The sequence below is a fragment of the Arvicola amphibius genome, chromosome 9 (assembly GCF_903992535.2).
Source record: "Arvicola amphibius chromosome 9, mArvAmp1.2, whole genome shotgun sequence".
In the NCBI taxonomy this organism is placed as follows: domain Eukaryota; kingdom Metazoa; phylum Chordata; class Mammalia; order Rodentia; family Cricetidae; genus Arvicola; species Arvicola amphibius.
Window position 1 is genome coordinate 32,222,132 of NC_052055.2, and position 21,313 is coordinate 32,243,444.

General features: G+C 47.8%; 2 protein-coding genes across 2 annotated transcripts in view; one reads left to right on the top strand and one right to left on the bottom strand.

Moving 5' to 3' along the window:
* The first annotated feature begins 1,202 nt into the window (after window positions 1-1,202).
* On the top strand, window positions 1,203-4,721 carry Chrac1 (chromatin accessibility complex subunit 1). The gene is made up of 3 exons (XM_038342481.2): window positions 1,203-1,387; window positions 3,494-3,620; window positions 4,201-4,721. The coding sequence occupies exons 1-3, from the start codon at window positions 1,241-1,243 to the stop codon at window positions 4,317-4,319; spliced, it is 393 nt and encodes a 130-aa protein (XP_038198409.1). The 5' UTR covers window positions 1,203-1,240; the 3' UTR covers window positions 4,320-4,721.
* Window positions 4,722-16,156: 11,435 nt separating this feature from the next.
* The window catches only part of Ago2 (argonaute RISC catalytic component 2), a 71,486-nt gene continuing 66,329 nt past the window's right edge, over window positions 16,157-21,313 (bottom strand). Inside the window, exons 16-19 of the mRNA XM_038343348.1 lie at window positions 20,984-21,118; window positions 18,636-18,737; window positions 17,348-17,547; window positions 16,157-17,149 (exon numbers count right to left, since the gene is read on the bottom strand). Of these exons, the coding sequence (XP_038199276.1) occupies window positions 17,041-17,149; window positions 17,348-17,547; window positions 18,636-18,737; window positions 20,984-21,118 (546 nt within the window). The 3' untranslated portion in view covers window positions 16,157-17,040. The remainder of the gene's footprint in view (window positions 17,150-17,347; window positions 17,548-18,635; window positions 18,738-20,983; window positions 21,119-21,313) is intronic.

Consider the following 21,313-nt stretch of genomic DNA (forward strand, 5'->3'; position numbering starts at 1 on the left):
ATTATTACAACCTCTTTTCTACTGTACATGTCCCCATAATGTATGATTCTAATTACATGCACACTCAATTACACACAGCCATAAGAGGGCAAATGGGGTTTTCCTAAAAGTTTGCTTTAAGGATGGTTTGCCCTATTTTGCATGCACTCCAAACTAGTTCAGACTGGCTGGCCTCCTTCCTCCTTTCGTAACTAGAGTACAACTGAAAAGAATGTAAGTTTGATGCCAATTGAGTTCCCTAACCGTCTGGCAACTGCTCACATGACATTCACAAAGCACTTATCCAGGGTAACAAGAGAGGACAGGCATTGTATGAGGAGAAAGTGCCTAGGCTCTATGTAACTGTCACCTTCTGTATTTAAAAGACTTAAGCACGTGCAATTTCAGTCTATGTGGAGATCTTGGAACCGATCCCCCAAAGATCCTGAGGGACAGCTTATTTGTGCTTATCTGGGCCAGGGTACAGTATGATAAAGACAACACTGAACCCTAACACGGGCAAAACCCACGAAACCCTGTGCATTTAGTTCCTCCAGTTAAATTTAGTGTCAATTTAGGAGTTTTGTCCTCTCTGGGCCGCATCAATTTTACTTCACAATCCATCTAGGCTAAAGCCCACGGTCTCATGGTTCCACCCGCCCTGGCCCACGACTTCCTGCTATTCTTGGACATTGCCCTACAGATTACCACTTGCTCGTATGTTTCTAACAGCCTTCATTCTACCTAATCTGCTTCCTATTCCTTCGGGCACGGTCCATCTTCTTCAACAAGGTCTTGTGTGGCTGCGCTGGCCTCGAACGCTTGGTGACCCTCTTGGTTATGTGGTGGGCTTACAGGACGCTCAAGGGCCATCTAGCTCAGCCACCTCTTTAACAGGCTAATCCCCACGGGCCTCGAGGCAGAGACCACTTCTCCCTACTCCCCTGGCCAAACCGTTGCTCCTTCCTGCTCCGGCCACCGTCCATCTGACTACCAGTGTGGCACATGCTTGCTGGCGACCTCCAGAACCAGGCCTCAGACCACATTTCTCTTTCTCTGGATTTTGAATTGGCCGGTCTGTGCAGCTCGGGGATTCCCGAACGCAGTCGGAGGCCCGGAAGCGCTTCTTCCGGTCGGCAGCCGCGGCGTTTCCGAGGGGATTTTCCTGGGTGCCGTCACCCAAGCTTTCGGGCCACCGCGCGCCACGGCGACTGCGCAGGCGCGGACGCGCGGGGCATCACGGGCCGCCCGGACGCAGAAGATGGCGGACGCGGCCGTGGGTAAGGACAAGTGCGGGGAACAGCGGCTCGTGTCGCTGCCCCTGTCCCGCATCCGAGTCATCATGAAGAGCTCTCCTGAGGTGTCCAGCATCAACCAGGAGGCGCTGGTGCTCACGGCCAAGGCCACGGTGAGCGGCCGGCGGGGCGGCGTGAGGGGCGGGTGCGGGCACTAACCGCCCCCGGGCTCCGCACACGCCCGGCCTGACGGCTGCCCTGCGGGGGCCGCGCGCCCCAGCCTCCTCCTCGCGCCTGCGCGCTCCGAACCCCCGCCCACCCGCGCCGCTCCTCCGCTAGGCTGCTTCCGCTCTGCGTGCTCACCTCGCTCCCAGCGTTCCTCGCGTCCCGCCCCAGCGCGTCATTCCCGCCGACCGCCCGGCGTCCTGTGTGCGGCTGCGCGGGTTCTGCCTCCGGTTTCTGTCGCGAACCTCGGCCGGGCGATGCGGGCTGTCGAAGCTTCCCGAGTGGCCCGCCTGGCTGTCTCCGGATCCCCAGGCCTCCACACGCTGTCAGGGTCTGTGTAGACAGCAGTTGGTCGCAAGTTTGACTCCAGAGACAAGTGTTAACCGCACACCCCCCTTCCAACACCGATCGCTTTGCATTTTTGTTTTATATTTTGAGACAGGTCGCAAAATGTTTCTCTATCCCGGAACTGTGTAGACGAGGATTACCTCAAACTCGAAAGAGATCCACTTGCCTCAGCCTCTCGAGTGCTGGGATTTAAGGCGGGGACCACCAAGCCCTGCTCATTTTGTTTTGGCCACGTGTGATTCTACAGCAGCCCCACCAAACCCTTCTGAGTGCAAGGATTGGAAATTTTTTTTTCTTCCTTTATTTTGGTTTTTTCGATTTAGGGTTTCTCTGTGAATAGCCCTGACTGCCTTGGAACTCACTCTGTAGAACAGGCTGGCCTCTTAACTCACAGAGATCCTCCTGCCTCTGCCTCCTGACGGCTGGGATTAAAGGCGTGCACCACCACCACCCGCCTGGATTAAAAATTGTTAGTATCGCATCTTGTTTAAAGTTTGGTCTTTGTTAGCGGTGGTCCAGGAATCGCCTTGTTCTGAGACCTGGCCTTAATAACTACCTCTAGATCGTTTTCCAGCTTATACTTCTACTTCAAAGTGTAGTATTTTTACAATGCTTTGAGCCAGGGCCAGTGTGGGTGCAAATCCTGTCACTTTGCACAGAGTGTTAAGTACAGCCTGGCAAAATACAGTAGTTCCCACTGTCCTTGGACAGGTCTGGGACCACCAAATAGCAGTTTTAGGATGACAAGCCCCTTTTAGACAATGGTATACTATTTACAGAACACATCTCCTGTTTTTAAATTGTCAAGATCATGGAGGAACTACTTGTTTCTGTGTGGTCCCGGGACTCAAAGCTTTCATTCAGATTCATCCTAGCATTAAGGATCTTAAGACGCTTCTCTCACCCCTTCCAAGCAGAACCTTGGGAAGGGCTCAGTTTACCTTATTTCTGAGTCTTAGGATCTTGTCAGGTCCTCCCCAGAGTACATTGGCAAATTGAGATGTCACTTTTCAGCTTGAGGTTGTTGGCTTTTACTATAGTTATGAGTGAACGACCTTCCACAAGGGACTCAAGTAGACTGAAAATGTGTTTCCGAGATACAGATTATGTGCCAGTTCACATCTGTAATCCAGGCACTTGAGAGACTGAGGCAGGAGCATCTCCAGTAATTCGAGGCTAGTCTGGATTACAGAGTGAGACTTTGTCTCAATAAACTGTAAGCTAAATAAAATAGTCGTTGGCAGGCAGAATTTTTGAATGTTCGCTCCATTTATTGTAGTGGCTGGGGACACTCCATCCCACCCCCACCACCAGTTTCAGATAGCAGCTCCTATAGCTCAGACTGGCCCGACTGGAACTTGCGCTGTATCCATAGCTGCCCTTGCTTTCCTGTGCCTCCTGCCTCTACCTCCAGAGTGCTGGCATGATATGTGTGTGCCACAGCACTCCCCTGAAACCAGAGCCATTATTCATGATCACTTGTAAGTATTGTCCATGTTGCACATCTAAGCTCAGCTAGAAAATGCCTGCTCTACCCAGGCATGCTTCCTTTCTGACCTCATGTTTTCTTTCTCCTCTAAACTGATTTCCTGTAATTTAATTTGAGGAACCAAGATAATCAGAAGTATTAATGGAATTTTAAGCTTAGAAAGTCTGTGGCAAGTTTTCAAAGTTGACCTTTCATTTGATTTTTTTTGTTGGTTTAGGAACTCTTTGTTCAGTATCTAGCCACCTGTTCCTACAGACATGGCAGTGGCAAAGCCAAGAAAGCACTGACATACAGTGACTTAGCCAGCACTGCAGAGGACTCGGAGACCCTTCAGTTTCTCGCAGGTACCTAGTCTTTGGGACTTTCTGGTTTAAACAACAACAAAAACCCAAAAAACAAACAAAAAATACTCATAGTGAGTTTTTCCGTCCCATTATTGTTCCACTCTATCGGTTTATCCTGACCTAGCATAAGGAGTTTCTGGCCTTCTCTGTTTGAGCCCACCATGAACTGTAGAAGTTGACAGTGTATACTAGATGCATGGCTGACTAGCAGACTCGCTCAGAGCTGTGTACTGTGTCCTGTTCCTCCACACACCAACAGCAACTGGTACATCTAGCCATGGATCAGGCCATGGATAGAAAGAGCTTCGTCTAGCCCAGGGGCCAGTCCATCCTTCCCCGGCTTGCTTAGACAGGGTGGGTCACAAAATCAGGTCAGAGAAACACATTCCAGCTGAGGAATGTGAACAGGTCTATTAGCATGCACCAGAAAACAACCCCAGTTTCTGTGATTCTTTAATGGAAGTGTACCTGGATTTCATCTCCTTTAGAAGGTATTCTAAGTTGGAACTAGTATATTTTGAAATTGTTGTATTCATAGTTTACCATAAGCAATTACTGACATATTTCCTGTTTTTTAAAGATATATTACCAAAGAAGATCTTAGCTAGTAAGTACCTGAAAATGCTCAAAGAGAAGAGGGAAGAAGAGGAGGAAGGCAACGATGGCGAGGAAAGTGACATGGGGGAAGTGCTGGCTTAAGCCAGAAGTGCTCAGTGAGCCCGTGAGAAGCTCAAGGGCAGACTCACAGCTGGGAAGTGACGGCCATTCGCAGACTTGGAGCTTGTATTCCCTCTTGCAGTGGGAAAGACTGGAGCCATCTCCTCTCCTAGCAGGAAAGAGCCCTGGGCAGATGGCACTGCTGTGGCTTTGGGTACAGCAGCACATACCCCTGAGCTTCATGTTGAACTTGGAGGACCTGGATGCTCCATGTCAGCTGTCCAATCACAGGGACACCGTTCTCACAAATGGCTACACATGGAGCTCATGTACATTGTGCTGCCTTTGGGCTTTTTGTATTTTTTAAAAAATGGACTATGCATTTTTATTGTACAGAATTTGCTTTTCCTTTTCCATTAAAGGTCTGTATGTATTTTACAGCAACATGCTTTATTGGAGTGGATTTAGGTTCTTTGCTTTTTCTGGTGTCTTACTGATAATTTTGTGAAATTTCTGGCTGGAGATACGAACCAGACCAGAGTTCATGCTTATCAAGCATAGGGCCATTGGACTCTGGGCACCAAAACAAACAGCAGCAACATGTACGTACCTGCCCCATTCCCAGAGGAGAGCCCAGATCATCAATCCCATGCAACTGAAGAAAGTCTTCTGTGTTTGCTGGACACTGGGGAATTCTTTTGCTATAATTTTTTTTTTATTTATTTTGAATAGTCTTCCATATGTAGCCAAGGCTGGCCTGATACTTGTAATCCTGCCTCAACATCCCAAAAATCGGTATAAGGGCCTATCAGTCTTGCTCACTATTCAATACACAGAACACCCCAAATATTTCCACACCACCATTGGTTAATCTCTGTCTCTACATGCTAATGACCACTTTTCTTTTTCCCCTTTAGGGTCTCACTGTGTAGCCCTACCTGGCCTAGAACTCAGAGATCTCCCCACCTCTGCCTATGTGTGGGGATTAAAGACAGTAAGATCCTGTCTACTTTACCTTCCACATCTGTTTTTAAAAATGATTCTCTTAACAGCATCTCCATCCCCATGTTACCCTGGCAACCATTGAGCTGCCCACGGTTCAGGCTGAAAAGACTGGATGAACAAAGCAGAGCGTTAGGAGTCTTTGCCTGTTGCTGCTGTGGTCACAGGTCTGCCACAGCAAGTGTTAGTTCATTCTAGGGACTTTCAGTTGCCTGAGCCCCCCCACCCCCCTCTTCTGACACCACCTGCACATTTCACATAGACACACAGGTCAATCAGACTGGAGAGGCTTCCAGGGACTTGAGAGCACCACCATGTTTATACCACGCAGGTCAACAGAGCTAGCTAGCTTCAAGCAGGGGGAAAAAAAATCAGGTGTCAGTTTTCACAGTCTGGAGCTCAGATCAGAGCCTTGCTCATGGCAGGCTCAACTAAATGACTTCTCATGTCTCTTTGTGCTGCTGATGTAGATACCACAGCTCTCTTATACCCCACACTTGTGGTCCTTGGGTGGTACAGAGCTCTGCAGAACAGGGGAAAGATACACTCTACCAGGGACACTGGACTCAGCTTGTGCATTTGCCAGTGCTCTCAAAGGAGACAGTAACTAGACACCTTTGGAAGAGGCAGCTGTAAATATGAGGAATTTTATTTATTTTTTGCTGACATACTATGCGGCAAAACAAAATTGACACCATACAAAATAACTTTATAAAATATCATTCACATATTTTATCAGATTTACAGCATTCTGTGCATGTTAGGGGGCTACAGAAGGAGGTGAAAAACACTATACCAAACTTTCAGTATTAGTTTATACACACAGTAAGAACAACGTAAGTAGCTGTTAGGTTTCCCATGAATTTATTGCAAAAATAGTGCAAACTATTTAACCTAGTAAGCTGTGAAAACAAACTTGAAAGGACCCAGCTAAGCTTAAACACGACAAGAGATGCACGGTGTCTCAGCAGTCAGCTTTTCTCACCAGCTGTCTTGTCCATGCAGACCACCCGGCCAGGTCAATATGGGTGAGTGCCGAGAAAGAAAGACACAAAAGGCGGCCGCTCCAAGGCCAGACTGGCCAGCGGCTGCTGAGAAAGACACGAAAGGCGGCCTCTCCAAGGCCAGACTGCCCAGCGGCTGCACCCTGTTGGTGCCTTTAGGGCCATGCTACTGACTCAAAGGACGGACACCCATGAGGTCTGTGTGTGAAAGTTAAGATGCCACAACTTTGCACTGAAGGTACCCACCCTTGGGAGACGTGGAGAAGAAAACCGAGGAAGCAGCATGAACACAAAGATCTGAGCGGCACAGCCTGCTGAGATGCGTAGTACCCTTTTCCTCAGTGTGCTTGGGAAAGATTCCTAATGTAGGGTGACCTTTAGAACCACATACTACAGGGAGAAAAAAGAAGGATACTAACTTTTTGAGTTTTTCTTTCCACAGACTAATGGGGTCCAGAAAGCATAATATCAAAACAAAGTAAAATATAATGCTACATAGAAAAGCTAAGGAAAAAACCCAAAAAACAAAACCCAAAACTAAAAAGAAAACCAAAAAACCCACCAAAACAACAAACCGAAATGCAGCACATGCAGGTCTTTGACTTGAGGTACCTATGTTAATTTCATCACCTGCCCAAAGTACTCGTCAGGTTAAAATAAAATGCTTCCGGCATGCCAATTGTAGGGCATTGATTACAGAGAAAGTGCAACAGCTCTGAGCTTCATATCCATATGCAGCATACTAAAGGGGGATTTAGTCTATAAAATATAGCTTACGTATCAACCTGATGGAAGCTTCAAAACCAAACCAAACCCACACACGTCTAATGAGAATCATCCCTTCTCTTACTTGTTTTCCTTTGAGATCCTGCAAAGGGGAGGGGTGGGAGAGGTAGAGAAAAGGGGGAGCGGGTGTTTCCCAAATCACCTTTCGGAGTCTTGCCACCAAGTACAGTTGGTTCTTCTAAAATTCGGATATCTCTTTAAAAGACTAAGACTATATACTACAGGAAAGATTCCTAACTTTATTTCTGATTGGTATAAAATCAAATTCATAAGACTCCAAAATATTGTGTTACCTCCAAAGAATTGTTAAAAAAGATTGCCATAGTAGGAAAAGTCTAGAATTGTAAACTGCCAAATATAAAAGTGTGGAAAGTCATCGATCTCCAATCTCATCGATCTATTTTCTTACCCATCAAAAAGTGTTCCTGACTTCAGAAACCGTGGGCTGCCGCAGAGTGCACATCTTTCCCCACCTCCAGCCTGGCCTCCAGATGGCCATGGGCATGCCCCCTCCAGTGCCTGTGGTGTTTAACACTGCCACCACGCACACTAGGAGATGGAATTGACAACAGTCCATTTGCTGTTTATGAAATAAAGTCTTATACAAAACATGCCAGAGGGAGAGGGATACTGTCAGCTTAAAAAAAAAAAAAAAAAGCAGCAAGTACTTGGGGTATCTATTTTTGGGTGTGTGTGCCTCTTCAATGGCACAGAAATGAAGTGACAGCTATGAACACATGCATAGAAGAGTTGGGGTATGTTACGTGTAAAATTTGCTCTTGGACATATTTTCCCCCTCCCGTTCCCAAAATGGCAGGTTGGGATTCCAATAAAGAGGGCAGTCAGATGGGATACTGGCATGATCAGGCGGGGCTCCCCACTTGCAAGAGAAAATGACTATTCTGAATTTCAAAAATGTATTAGGATTAACAGAAAAGGCACAAAATAAATAAAAAATATTAAATAAACGGAAACGATGATTTCAAGTTTCATGTGGAGTTAGTTACGTCCCACTGTTTGGTTACATTTTCCAATTTAATTTGACAGACTTAGTAAATAGCACCCAACTGTTTAACTGAGGTAGATCCACATTGTAAAGAAAGCTGGGTCCCCTCTATCTTATCCCAAGATTGAAGATGCTTTTACAGAAACAAAAATCTGCTGTGATTTATGCAGAAGCAGTGACAGGTGGCAGTGCCCGCTGAGAACCTGGCCTAGGAGCAGGCTGGGAAAACCTATGCCTCAGTTGTGTTCCCAGCAGCCAAGGCTCATCTCAGACTGGAGGTGAGAACCAGGCATTTGAAGATGACCCTGCCAAGGTCTCTAGCCAGACCGGTACAGAAATGTGCCATGACCTGTTCCCATCAAGCCAAGCCAGAGAGCACAAATGAGGGGAGAATGTAACCCTGGCAGCGACCCCTTTAACTCCAGAGGGAGCACGTGCTGGAGTTACGATTAAGATTCTGGATCTGGACAGTTGAAACACATCTGCCTATTTTATTTTTTATTTTTTGCATACTCTGAAATGTACAAATTCACTATCTGATTAAGGCTTAATTTAAAGTGACATCACTACTGGTATCGAGCAAGGCCTGGGCATCCTGACGACCCACAGACTGGCATCAAACTGAAGACAATGACATGAAGCCTCAAAGTTGGGTTTAGCAGGTACTATAATTTTATAATTAATTATACAATCCATTTAGCAAATGAAAAATTATACAGAGGGGCCAAGGGTCATAAATAATAGTTTACACAGGAACTGTCAATTTACAAAACAGCACTGCGTGGTTTCTAAACCGCAAGCACAAGACATTGTCACACAGACCCACTGTACAGGTACGAACATGTCCATGACATACAGAGTGCCACCTGAAACAGGCCCCTGGAGCCACTCCACTTCTCAGAAAGTAGCAAACGTTAAATGGATGTAATACATTTTGATTCAAAATGTCTTCAAAAAAATGCTTCAGTGGCGGGGGGGGGGGGGGGGAATAAGACTGGGCGAGGAGCCACAGGGGAACTTCTGAATTCATTTTTTGGTTCTTTTTCAATTATTTTATAAAAATAAAATAAAACTAGAAAACTTGATAAAACCCAGGGTTAAACCTCTCAGTACACATTAAGCAGGCAATCTGAAGTATGAGAGGCGAGAGTCTGGGTTCAGGGCCACACTCTCCTCCTGCATTGGAGGCGGTAGCCACTTCGTTGCACAGAAACCTACAATTATTCTCTTACAACATTTTTTTGTTGTTGTTAAACAAAAACTCATTTGCTCCTACAGTTATAAATTCTTAACTTTTAACAACTACACTAAAATTCTTTTCCAAACGCAAGACTCAAATTCCAATTTAATGGGGAATTGTACCCTTTCGGGGTTTAATCACATTGGTCTATTTGGTTTTAAAGAGGAACCAAAATTGTTACTGTTACTGTATTATCCATCCACAGCCAGTGCTTCACAGGCAAAGGCCTTTTTATGCAGTTAAAAAAAACAAACAAACAAACAAACAAACCCCAAACCAAACCAAACCAAACCAAACCAAAAAAAGCAAATCACTTCCCCTGTTAAAACCAACAAAAACCTCCCTTGACAGGGAGGGTGGTTTTAATGAGACTAGGAAAAAAGCAAATCACTTCCCCTGTTAAAACCAACAAAAACCTCCCTTGACAGGGAGGGTGGTTTTAATGAGACTAGGCTAGGAAACTGCTTCATCCCTGGCTTGAGAAGGTCAGAGATAAAAATTATACTATAGGCATGTCAAAGCTGGAGTCCTATGTTTTCGGTTTAAGTGACACCACACACAGTGAGCAGTCTCCCCCAGAGTCACAGAACAGAGTAACAGGGGAAAAGGCATTCCAAAACACCATTAGGACCAAATAGCACCTTCTGCCTGAGGACGTCACACAGATTCACAAAGACACGATTCCAATTCCTTCTAAACCTACTTCCTCTACAACAGATGGTCGCACTGAGGGGCAGAGAACACAAGACCTGACCTCAAACCCCAGCAGAGGCGAGCCCGTGTGTGAAGACACAAAACACCCAGGATGAGACTAAGGGTGCCTCTGGCAGCAGGGTGGCATCACAGTTTACAAGGAGGAACTGAGGAGTGACAAGCTCCTTGGGTAGGGTCAACTAAAGATTAGCTCCTGCACAACTGAGAGGACACTGCGGAACAGGCTTTAGGGTGCAAGGTGTGGACTGGGTGTCCAGACAGTACAGCAGGGCCGGAGCCACTTCCACCTCCAGCGGCCATTACAACCTGTCCCCATGGGTATACCTCACTCTGCGGGTAGCTGGTGTTAAGTGTTCTTGTGATCACACTGACGTTTAAGGAGCTTGAAGAGGCAGGAAGAACTGAATGAGGAAGGTTCCCACACTTGCTTTCTGGTGACCCCCTCAGGGAAGAAGGTACTGTCTGGTGCCTCAGCTTTAAAGGAATTCAAAGGTAGCTCTAAACAAAAACAGGAGCTCTTCAACCTTTTAGCCCTCAAGACTGCAGTGGCCAGGGCTTTGGGTTGCTTGGTATCCCTCAGAGAGGGAAGGTTCCTCTTGCTGGTGCCCTCTGAGGACTGTGGCTCACACCACTGTACCTGGGTGAGGCCCTGGGCAGAGCATGTCTAGAGCCCTGTGCCTCCCTGGATTCTCAGCCAAGCCAGAGGATCCAAATAACCTGGGTGCCACAAATGCTCACACGCCATGCCTCTGTGAGCTGTCCAGCAATGCATTAGAACTAGAGAGGAGGGGTGCAAAGACATTTGGCAGAGGCCCTCCAAATCCCCCTCGATACCCAGGCACCTGCCCTCGTGACACTGTCCAACCGTCCTCACAATGTCCTAAGTAATTAGTGGAGGAATAATCTGGGAGCTTATTATGCTGACTTTTCAAAATGAGGCCAAGGAAACTTTGAGAGGCCAAAGGGATGCAGGTAGCGCCATGATGTACAAGAATGGCCTTCTGGACAGCAAAGTGGACAACCACAGGAGATCTGGTTAGAGGTGGTGGGTCCCCATGGCAAACCTCTAAGTCAGACACGCACGGTCAAAAACTAGTGAGGACTCAAACAGCCCATTACTCCTTCCATCTGAGGGCGTAGGGCGAGAGCAGAGCTTTCAGTCCTTCGCTTTCAAAACACAGGGTCCCAAGATCAAAGGTCAGCTATGCCTGTACTATCTGAATCCATGCAACTGCTGTAAATACATTATCTGCACGAGTCGGTGTTGGAGCACCTTTAGAGTTTATAGTGTATAAAAAGGAAGGATAGAGCAGGGAACCCATTCATAAGTAAGCAAGCAGGGGAAAAGATGCAAAACCAGGCAGGAACAGGCTGCCTCCAGGCTCAGCCACATGTGGCCCTGCACAGAGTTGCTCCCAACAGCCTGGAGGATGCACATTCCCCATGCAGAGAAGCCCTTCCTGCCAGCCTCTCAGGTGCTAGAATCTTGTAGCTGGGCGGTGCTGAGGAGTCCCTGGTCAGCAATAGCGGAGGGGGCCGCCCCAGGTCACAGTATGGCACACACATTTTCAAGCCAGAGCTGAACAGATTAGTTCACAACTCAGTTGATTCAGGCGATATTTTGGCTATATTCAGTGTGGATAGTGGTGCTTCAGAGCAAACACAAACCAACGAGAAGTCAGAGGTAGCTTTTATGCATCTGTCTAAAAGGTTTGGAGAAACCACCTTCTGTAGTGATTTGGCTAAGCCGATACATTCAACTTGAGACCATAAATGGCAGAACAAATCCAAAAGACACAAAGTGAGGGCTCTGCAATGGCACTGACATCACACACACACGCGCGCACACACACACAGAGAGAGAGAGAGAGAGAGAGAGCGAGAACGAGAGAGAGAGAGAGAGAGAGAGAGAGAGAGAGAGAGAGAGAGAGAGAGAGAGAGAGCGGTTTGAATGTAAAAGCTCCTTTTGTTTCAGACACTGGGTACCCTGACCACAGACAGTTTATGTAGGGCTGACTAGAGAGAGCCTGTACTTAGAACCCAGCAGGGTCACAAGGCATGAGGGGCTGCACTGGGCTTCAGATGTCCCTGCCATCCATCGATGCACCATAAACGACAGTCTGACACAGCAGTGACCTCACAGCTTTAAGTTGAGGGCTGGTCAAAGAAACCCAGCGATGGCCTGTTAACACTGACTGGGCCATTCAGATGTCATCCAAGCTGACAAAGGCCACAGGACTAGAATGACATAGTTCTGGGGGCCTGGCAGATCACAAGAAAACTAAACAGACCAAAAGCGCCACAAAGACTCCTAACTAATCCATTTACATTCAAGCCTTCAGGTCTCGGAGAGCATGCTGTCCCGTTCAGAGGTGGAGAACTTCTTTCCGAAAACAAGACAAGGCTAGTCCATAATGCTTGAGAGAACAGAGTCCAGTCTGCACACTCTAGCATATAATACTGAAATGTGTGTTGGGATCGCAGAAGCAAGGCAATGTCCCACATCCACATCAACTCCTGCCACTGTGAATCTGTTTACAATCACTTCAATGAGTACAGCAGATATGGAGTTGGATGCAATAAAGAAAACTGTCGCAAGATCAGTGCAACTTCCAGGAGCCAGCGGGTCTGCAGCAGGGCACCCAGAACAGAGCTAGTGCGCACTGCCTGCAGTGAGCCAGGCAGCATGGTTACTGTGGGGAAGGGCTTAAAACAAAGTGTTTACATTTGCAAATGAGGCATATGAACACCAAGGGAGTGTAACTTCTACTTAGGGCACATTCCTTTTTTCAGGGGTGTAGAAATGAGTCAGGGAGGTCACAGAAAGGTTGCTTATGGCTTGTCTGGGGCCACGGGGATTGTCCACTGCCTGCGTAGCAAAATGCCCACGAAAAATCCTTGTAACAATCCAAAAGGTCAGGGACATGCTGAAGGACCCTGAAGGTTCCTGTGACCAGCCAGTGCTACCACCACAGGGCCAAGAGAGGTCACCCAGCCCTAAGGCCTCCTGGACACTCAAGGGTCCCAGCTGCATGACTCGGGGCTGGTCTACCCTTAACACATTGTATCAAATATAGAATTTGATTGAAAAACTGCTTGTAAAAATAAAATTATAATCACCCTGCAGATCAATACAAAAGCATACTGCTGCATCTATAAGAAAAACAATTCATCCAGAAAAACTACATCTGTGGCTTCCAAAAATAAAGCATCCGCAAGCCCGAAGGTAAACACTGGGTCATTTATAAAAGTTGGGGAAACAATCTCTACCATGTCCATCAGGTACCACATGCATTGGGACAGCCAACTCAGCCGAATCAAACCAGAGCAGGAGAGAAAAAATAAATAGCAACATTTGCACTTAAAAATAATAAAATAACATCTAACAATAACAAAAAAAGCCCCTGCCCAACCCCACCGCTGGGGCTGTCTTTCTGTTGAGCGCTCAGTAACAGGTAAACATTAGGAAAACGGGTTGGGTCAGCTGCAGACAGCATGGAGAGAGCAGCCTCCCCACTGGCAGTGCCCTGTGGCCTAGAGGCCAGGAAGCTGGTGGGTGTGAGGAGTGGCGAGGAGGCCAGATCTGGGGAAGCAGAATGGACCAAGTAGTATCAAGTGTGCACGTGAGGACATCCCCAGACAGCCCCTTTCTAGAAGGACAGGTAGGCTGAGCTTCAGGGCTGATGCTGGGCTGGTATCACACAGTGACAAGATGGGAGTTTTCATAGTATTAAGAGCTCATCTACACAATGGGGCCTCGAGGTCTCCCTAGAGTTTTGAACTGCTTCATCAGCACGGGGAGAATTTGCTGCACGGTGCACACAGTGGTGAAGGGATTGAAGTCATGACTGGTTTTTGAAAAGTAAATATCCTACAATATACTAGGAAGAGTCCCAGCATGGGAGTTTGATCAGGTAGCCTCTCTTAGAGACAGGCACATCCTAATTTCCCTTCCAAATGGATACAGAGCATAACAACATAATCACATTCAGTTTGCTTAAAGCAAGGCACACCTTACTTATCAGTGGGGTTGGGAACACAGCTAGCTAGTGGGCACCTCAACCTTGGCCAAGTTTCCCCCGCAAGGAGATACTTCAGGAGCTAGCGGCACCTGCCGCCAGCTGTAGGTGCAGGTGCAGTCTGACAGCTGGCTCCCACAGAGGACTGAGGTCTCACACTACCTCAAAATTTATGCTAATAAGGGGAGGGCAAAAATTGGGGGAAACAATTATTTACCTGAGAAATTGGAACTCCAGCCATTCATGAACTGCACCATGGGACGTGTGGACAATGTGCACCTAAACTCAATCAGGGGCGTTTGGTCTGGGGAAGGTTTTCATGTTCAAAGTGTCACAAATAAGCGAGGGCAAAAGAAAGCACTTTCCTCAAGTACTTTAGCCCATCAAAAAGAAAACTTATCCTTTAAGATGACCAAAACAAACAAAACTCCCATCTTAGATGTCCTCCCCAGCTCACAGTACTCCTAGGTGTGAGCTCAGGCAGGTTCCTTCCTGCTCCCTTGGCCTCATGAGGGTCTGCCTCAGAAAGCCTCCAGACACATGGGGGTGAGGGTAGGGAGCTAAAACACAGATGCCCAGCCGGCTGCAAGCGCCAGATCCAAAAGGCTGGCAGCAGGCCTGAGAACCTGCATTCTAGCACACTCATTTTTGCATGACTGAGATCCCATGGCAAGGGGCTAAGGACACACCTTTGAGACATGGTTTTTATGGTTTTTTTTTGTATTTTGTAATTTTTTATTTTTTTATTTTTATTATTATTATTATTTTGGTTTTAGAGTAGGGTTTCTCTGTGCATCTTTGGCTGTCCTGGAACTCACTCTGTAGACCAGGCTGGCCTCAAACTCACAAAGATCCGCCTGCCTCTGCCTCCCAAGTGCTGGGATTAAAGGCGTGTGCCACCACGCCCAGTGAGACATATGGTTTTAAGGATAGCTGAAAACAATCTAATTTCAGACTCTAAAAGTTTACCAGCTGAACAAGTTTTTCAGCCTGACCGTGCTTAGTGAGTTAAAGTGTTTTTATATCCTTTTCGAAACAGTTTGAGAAAAGTGCCACTTGCCAATGGGATAGTGGGCAGCCCCAGTGCTTCTTAGACCGAGGTTTGTCACGTTAAAAGATTTTTAAAGACACAGCAAGAAGAGACTAATGTCATTAGTAAGACACCCACATGCACACACAGATACACACCCCGCAGAGGGCATGACTTCCCAGGACACTGCGTCTGTCTGCCCTACCACCAGATGCAGAGCAGGTGGATGATGGGCAGTGGTGGCACTGTGTCCTCTAGCACGAGGTGCCAACCACGGTGGAGGGCAGGGGTGGGCACTCTCCCTCCACCGCAGGGTCAGAGGTAAATCACACAGAGTTGGGGGATGAGGACCATCAGCAGGGACAGAGAAAACCCACAGAGCACAAAGCAGCACAGAAGAGGAGGCCCGGCTCCTACCGGGAACTTCTATGTGAAACGCGGACCTGATTCTCACTCAGCTCCAGGACAAGCACGAAGAGCCCCACTGGACACACACACTGAAGTGGCTGCTGCCACCTACAGAACCACTCGTAGTGTCCCTTCTCAGTTCAATGGTCTCTAGGTTGGCAAAGCCAGGTTGGGGCCCAGAAGCAAATACCACCCAGAGCAGTCTGTGCTTTCCCTGCTGGCCTTGCCCACCACCAGCTCCTCCTACCTGCCCATCCCATGCCAGCAGAGCCACCATCAGCAGCTCTCTCTCCATTTCAGTGCATAGATCCTATGAAAGCCACCTTCCAGACTGCACCCAGAGAGAGTGCACTCTGATGAGAGCTTGTCCCCAGCAATGGAAGAATAAATAAAATCCATTTGTGCTTCATCGGCTGAGCGATACACATGGATGAGGCAGGGGAGGACGGCAAATTACTGGCAAGCACACTGTCCTTCCCAGAGGTACAGGCTACACAGTCCACACTGGGGGGGGAAGAGGAGGAGGGGTGCATCGCTGTCACATGAAGCCAGTTGCATATTCTTCTACTTAAGCACTAAAAGCCACAAGAGGTGGCCTGTCTCCAGGCTCCAAACAGCTCCTGATATGGGAAACAGGTCACAAGAAGCACCCCATAGTCAACAAAAGGAAAACAGCATCTACCTACCACATTTAATACTGCAAACCAGATATATATATTCTTCTCTTACATTAAAGACATAACAGTGAAAAAGGATTGTACTGTATTTACCACCACAGACCCGTATTCTTTAGAAACTTTGGAAAATAAATGTCACAGTCCTACAGGACAAATCTTATGATTAGACTGTCAGTATATTGTCTTTTTTTTCTCTTTTTAAATAAATTTTTATCAAAATGGCACTTGTCTGCCAATCTCTCGGACCCGTCACTGCTGCAAACACACGTGACTGTCCTCTCTGCCACTACGCCTTTGTTCAGGCCTCGAGGGCAGGCAGTGGCAGGCGAGAGACACCATGGATACCAAGCAGCCACCTGCCCTGGGGCTGCAGAGCACGTGGCACCCCTAGAACAACATTAGTGACAACTTCTTAGGTCAGGCTTTAAAACCCCAATGGTGATGGTGTTGCTTTTCACGCTCAGAGCCTTCACAGCTAGTTAGAGCCCAGCGGTTTCATTGAGAATCAGGTGTTAAAAACGAGTAAATCGAATGACCAAATAAATTAAAAATGTTTTAAAGCCCTGAGAGTTCATAGACTGGTTTGAGGACATTTTGTTGTTTTGTTTTTAGGAAACACGGGACTCTTTCAGTGAGCAGCTTATAGGTTTTGGCAAACCACGTTTCCTACAATGGGGTCTCATACAGGCCTGCAGCTCAAAATCCAAGTTTGAAATCTGGGACGGAAGGCATTCTGGAAAATGGAGGATCTAATAAAACCAAAGACGTCTCATGTTCGATGCTGGCTGTCACGGAAGGGCTGGGCATCTGTTGGTCTGAGTGTAGCTGGTCTCGTGTGAATCCAACTTGGTACACAATTGCTAAACACTACAACATGTCAAGCAAAGTACATGGTGCGCAGTGTGTCCTGGTGGACCTGGACCGCTTTGGCCAGCGCTTGGTGATCTCGCCCGTTGCTCTGCCCAGAGGTATGGCTTCCTTCAGCGCTGCAGGAAGAGAAGAATGAGTCTTTACCAGACACCAATCCAGGAACAGGAACTTGACACGCAAGGAAAGCAGCATGGCTGTGGCCACACAGCTGGCCAATGGCCACAGAGATGGTCACTTCCCTCCAGGGAAAGCAGTCATCAGCGCCTATAAGAAACCATCCTTGTCTCAAACCCCTTTCCAGGTGTGACACTTACCTGTCATGTTCTTTATCCACCAGGTGGTACCTGGCGCGGAAGGCCACCAGGTGAGCGTAGTAGGCTGGCGCTGGTATGGACACAGAGCGTGTGCAGCGCACATAGGTGTGACACAGCTGGTAGGTCAGAATCTGCAGCTCGTCAGACGAGAAACGATTGTCATCCCAAAGCACGTGGTAGTGAGAAGGACGGCTTGTCCCCTGAAAGAGGTCAGAGGGTCACAAGAGTCAACAGGAGCAGACCTTTACCAAGAACAACAATAATTATTCCTGCTAAGACAGGCATGCTGGCACACATCTTTGAGCCCACTCTTGGGAGGCCAAGGAAGGAGGATTCAAATTTGAGGCCATAGTCAGTAAAACAGAAACACCCTGTCTTCAAAATCCTCAGAATCATCTATTTCAAAACCATGCCCATCTCAGAGTAATATTAATGCAGCCAAGACTCAAGCCAGCCAGCAGAGAAAATTTTCAATGTTTCTAATACAAAGAACTGCTCAAAGTCTGAGGTGCTTGATGGGTGTGAAGGCTGCTCCACCCTACCATCACAGGCTGCATACCTGTGTTAAAATATCACATTGTACCCCACCTTCCAGAAATCTGATGTAGCAATAAAAAAATAACATTTTAGAAGGGGCTGAGTGAAAGACAATGCCCCCTAGATACATTGGATATTCTACAATGTTTTATTATACCAAGAAAAAAAAACTCTCAAAGCTACATATTAACACTTAAAAAGTAGGGGTTGGGAATATTTGATGGTGCTTTTCCCTCCGAAGACTCCTGCAAGGAAGAGTGGCATTCACCCAGCAGAAAGAGTGGTGGATCCTCCCTTGTCCACCTGCTATCAGTCTTCAAAGACCTTACTCTAGCATCAGGAAGATGGTGGGTGCTGGCTTCCAGAAGAGTCAGAGCATTCCAGTACCCCTTTGTCCTGGCATTTTATTGGTAGCCAGCATGCAGCTGAACTTGAGCTCCTTCAGGCCCCAACTAGGGCGGCTTCCTGTAGCCTCAACTTCTAGCTCACTCGCTGCCAGGATGAGCACTCTGCACCCCTTGACCACTGCTGTCCCTTTCACACTGGTCTCACCACACCCACTTCCACACAGGTCCCTGCTACCTCTTCTTTCCCAGTGTCTGACCCAGAAACAGTCTTGGTACCTGGGCCCGAGGCCACCTCTCCTGGCCACAGAATGATCTGGAGCCCTGTAGGCATACTCACAACACATCTCAAATGTAGGACAACACCGCAAACACTCCAGACCATCAAACGGAGCTTCCCTCCTTACCTGGATGCCGGCATGACTGCACAGGTAGAAGTCAAATTCAGTCGGATGGGTGATTTTCGTGTCTACGGTTGTGCCTGCTGGAATGTTCCCACTCTTCCCAACCTGCAGCGACAGAGAGAGCTCATCAGGTGTGGCAGGGATGGTGGGCTGAGGTTGTTGTTCACACTGCAGCCAGATGCTCCCTTCAGGCAGTCTGTTTTCTAAAGGGTCCGCATTAGTTCGGCTCCAATAGAATAAGCGAGGCTCCAGCTCTCTACGTGGCTCAGGATAAGACCAACTCATGATATTCCCACCACCACCTCCCCAGTGCTGGAGCAGCATTGTGCATCATCGTGCTTAGCTAGGAATATTTCATTTATACGACAGAGGGGGGAGGGAGAGACAGACTCCACTGGGGTAGTTACTTTGTACTTTTTTTGCTAGCACAAGCAATAATGCCATAAAAATCCCTCTATGGTTTATTTATAGACAGAGTCTCATGTACCCCAGGCTGGACTAGAACTCACTGAGTACTGCAGACTGGACTCAACTCGTGGCAAGCCCCGGAGTGCGGAATAGCAGGCATGGGTGACTTATGCTCAGCTAAACAATTCCACACACCATCTCCACTTCTTGTTTCGGCAGGATGGACACACTGCCAGAACTGTGTTACGAGCTGGCTATGGATCTGCACTCCCACCCCAGCGTGGGCATCGCCTCTTAAACAATGCATGGGGACTGGGGGCCATGTCTTTTGGTCAGTCCTCCCAACAGCCTTATCCTTGTAGGCAGGGCCAGGGAAAGAAGTGGAGACTCGTGGTCGAGGGGCTGGGGAGTGGACATGCAGGGCGGATCCCGGTTGCATGTTCATGTCTGTCCACACGTGGTGTTATGATGGGGGTAAATGACCCCTCCTGTCTCCTTTCTAAAACTGCATGGATGATGCTGTTGTTGCTTGTACAGTCTTTCTGCTCTCACTCCTTTGCTGTTCTCTGCCACCCTCTCTGAGGACCCACGGCTGAGGTTTGGGTGGGAAATCTGCCTAGAATGCTTTCTGGCATGGTGACTTTCAAAAATGAACTTTTGGGTTAAGTTCCTGAGTTGATTTTGTAAATACATAACTCCTCCATAGGCATCTGGGACACACTAGAAAATTCATTAGCTAAGAGTCACATCTGTAGGAACTGACATCACCAGTCTGCTCCCTGCACACTCAGGGAAGCAGAATCACACCACATCCTCACTACCTTCTAATTATTGCCCACTTTGGGGAAGGAAGCTGCCTTGGAGCCCTAATACCCCTGGCAACAAAGACACAGGGCTGCAAGGCTCCATAGCTTCAGGCTCCACACAGCCTATAGACACAGCTACAGGCTCTACAGCTTCCCTTCATGGTCTGCAGGGCCATTTCACATTTTATAATAAATGCACTCACATCTCCAAGCTGAGCTGATTTGGTATGAAACCATTTGGTTTTGTTCAGCTGTGAGCGCTTTGTAGTTTCTATTTGTTCTATCTTTAATGCATGAGCTGCGGGCAGCGAAGTGAAAGCGTCAAGCATCCTAAAACCCCATTTGCATAATGATCAAAACATTTATGGCTTCTACAAGATCAAGGTTTGGAAACCACCCGAGACTTCTGTGTCCTCCCATGGGAGTCTGCCACCTGCTGCCCTTCTCACCACACCCCCACTCTCTGCTCCCACTCATTCCTGCCTGGCTCAGGTTCTGGCAGGTGTGTTACAGCATCCATCCGTGACACTGTACCTGTCATTTCCCTTCGAGGTTCTGTAAGCTTTAGTTGGTCTTTCCCCCTCTATGTCATTTTAGTATACAGCACTGGGGACACTGGAGATCACAGCTACAGTATTTTATTGGTGAGTGGTTCCTTTCACTGTGGCAAGAAATACCTCCCCACAACATTTATTAACAAATACTGAGCCACCCTGGAGGCCACGGGGCAGAGCTGAACTGCAATAACCACCACGGTATGATGATCCTAACCCGATGGGTCTGGAAGCCCAGTGCTGGCTTCAGGCTCTGCTAGACACCCTGAACTCCTGCCCTTTTGGGCAATCTATGTCTCCCAGGCAACTGACCTATACACATCTGTGGGCATCACTGTAGTGTTAAAAGCAGAGAAAACACTTTTCTGGGTCTTAGGAGATCAGTGCACTGTTTGCCATGCAAGCAAAGGATCTTGGTTTAATCACTAGACCTGCATGAGCTCTGATAGCCCCCCCCCCCACCCCGAAACACCTCTAGATCATTTATTGGGAAAATGACATTTCATGCCTGGACTTTCCTCACGAAGTCCAGCCTCTCCAAACAGGCTCCCCAGACTGTGGCAGCCACAGGGCTGTGACTCACCCGCTCATTCTTATCTGTGCAGAAGAGGCGTGTGTGATGGCGCTTCTGCACCACGATGAACGTGATCCCTGGCTGATAGTCCTTCTCCAGCTTGATGCAGGCCTCTCGGATGGCCAGCAGCTCATGATGGAGGACCTGCAGGATAGGGGAAGACATCAGGGGCCTTGCTCTGCAGGCAGCTTGGCCAGCACTGGGCTAGTGAGCCACTGTGCCTTCTGCCAGCTGTCCTGATAAAAAGCCTGGCCAAATGCAGACGCGAGAGGAAAGGGTTATCTACACCTAGACTATTCTTCCAGACCACAGCAAATCATGGAGGGAAGGAAGGGCAGA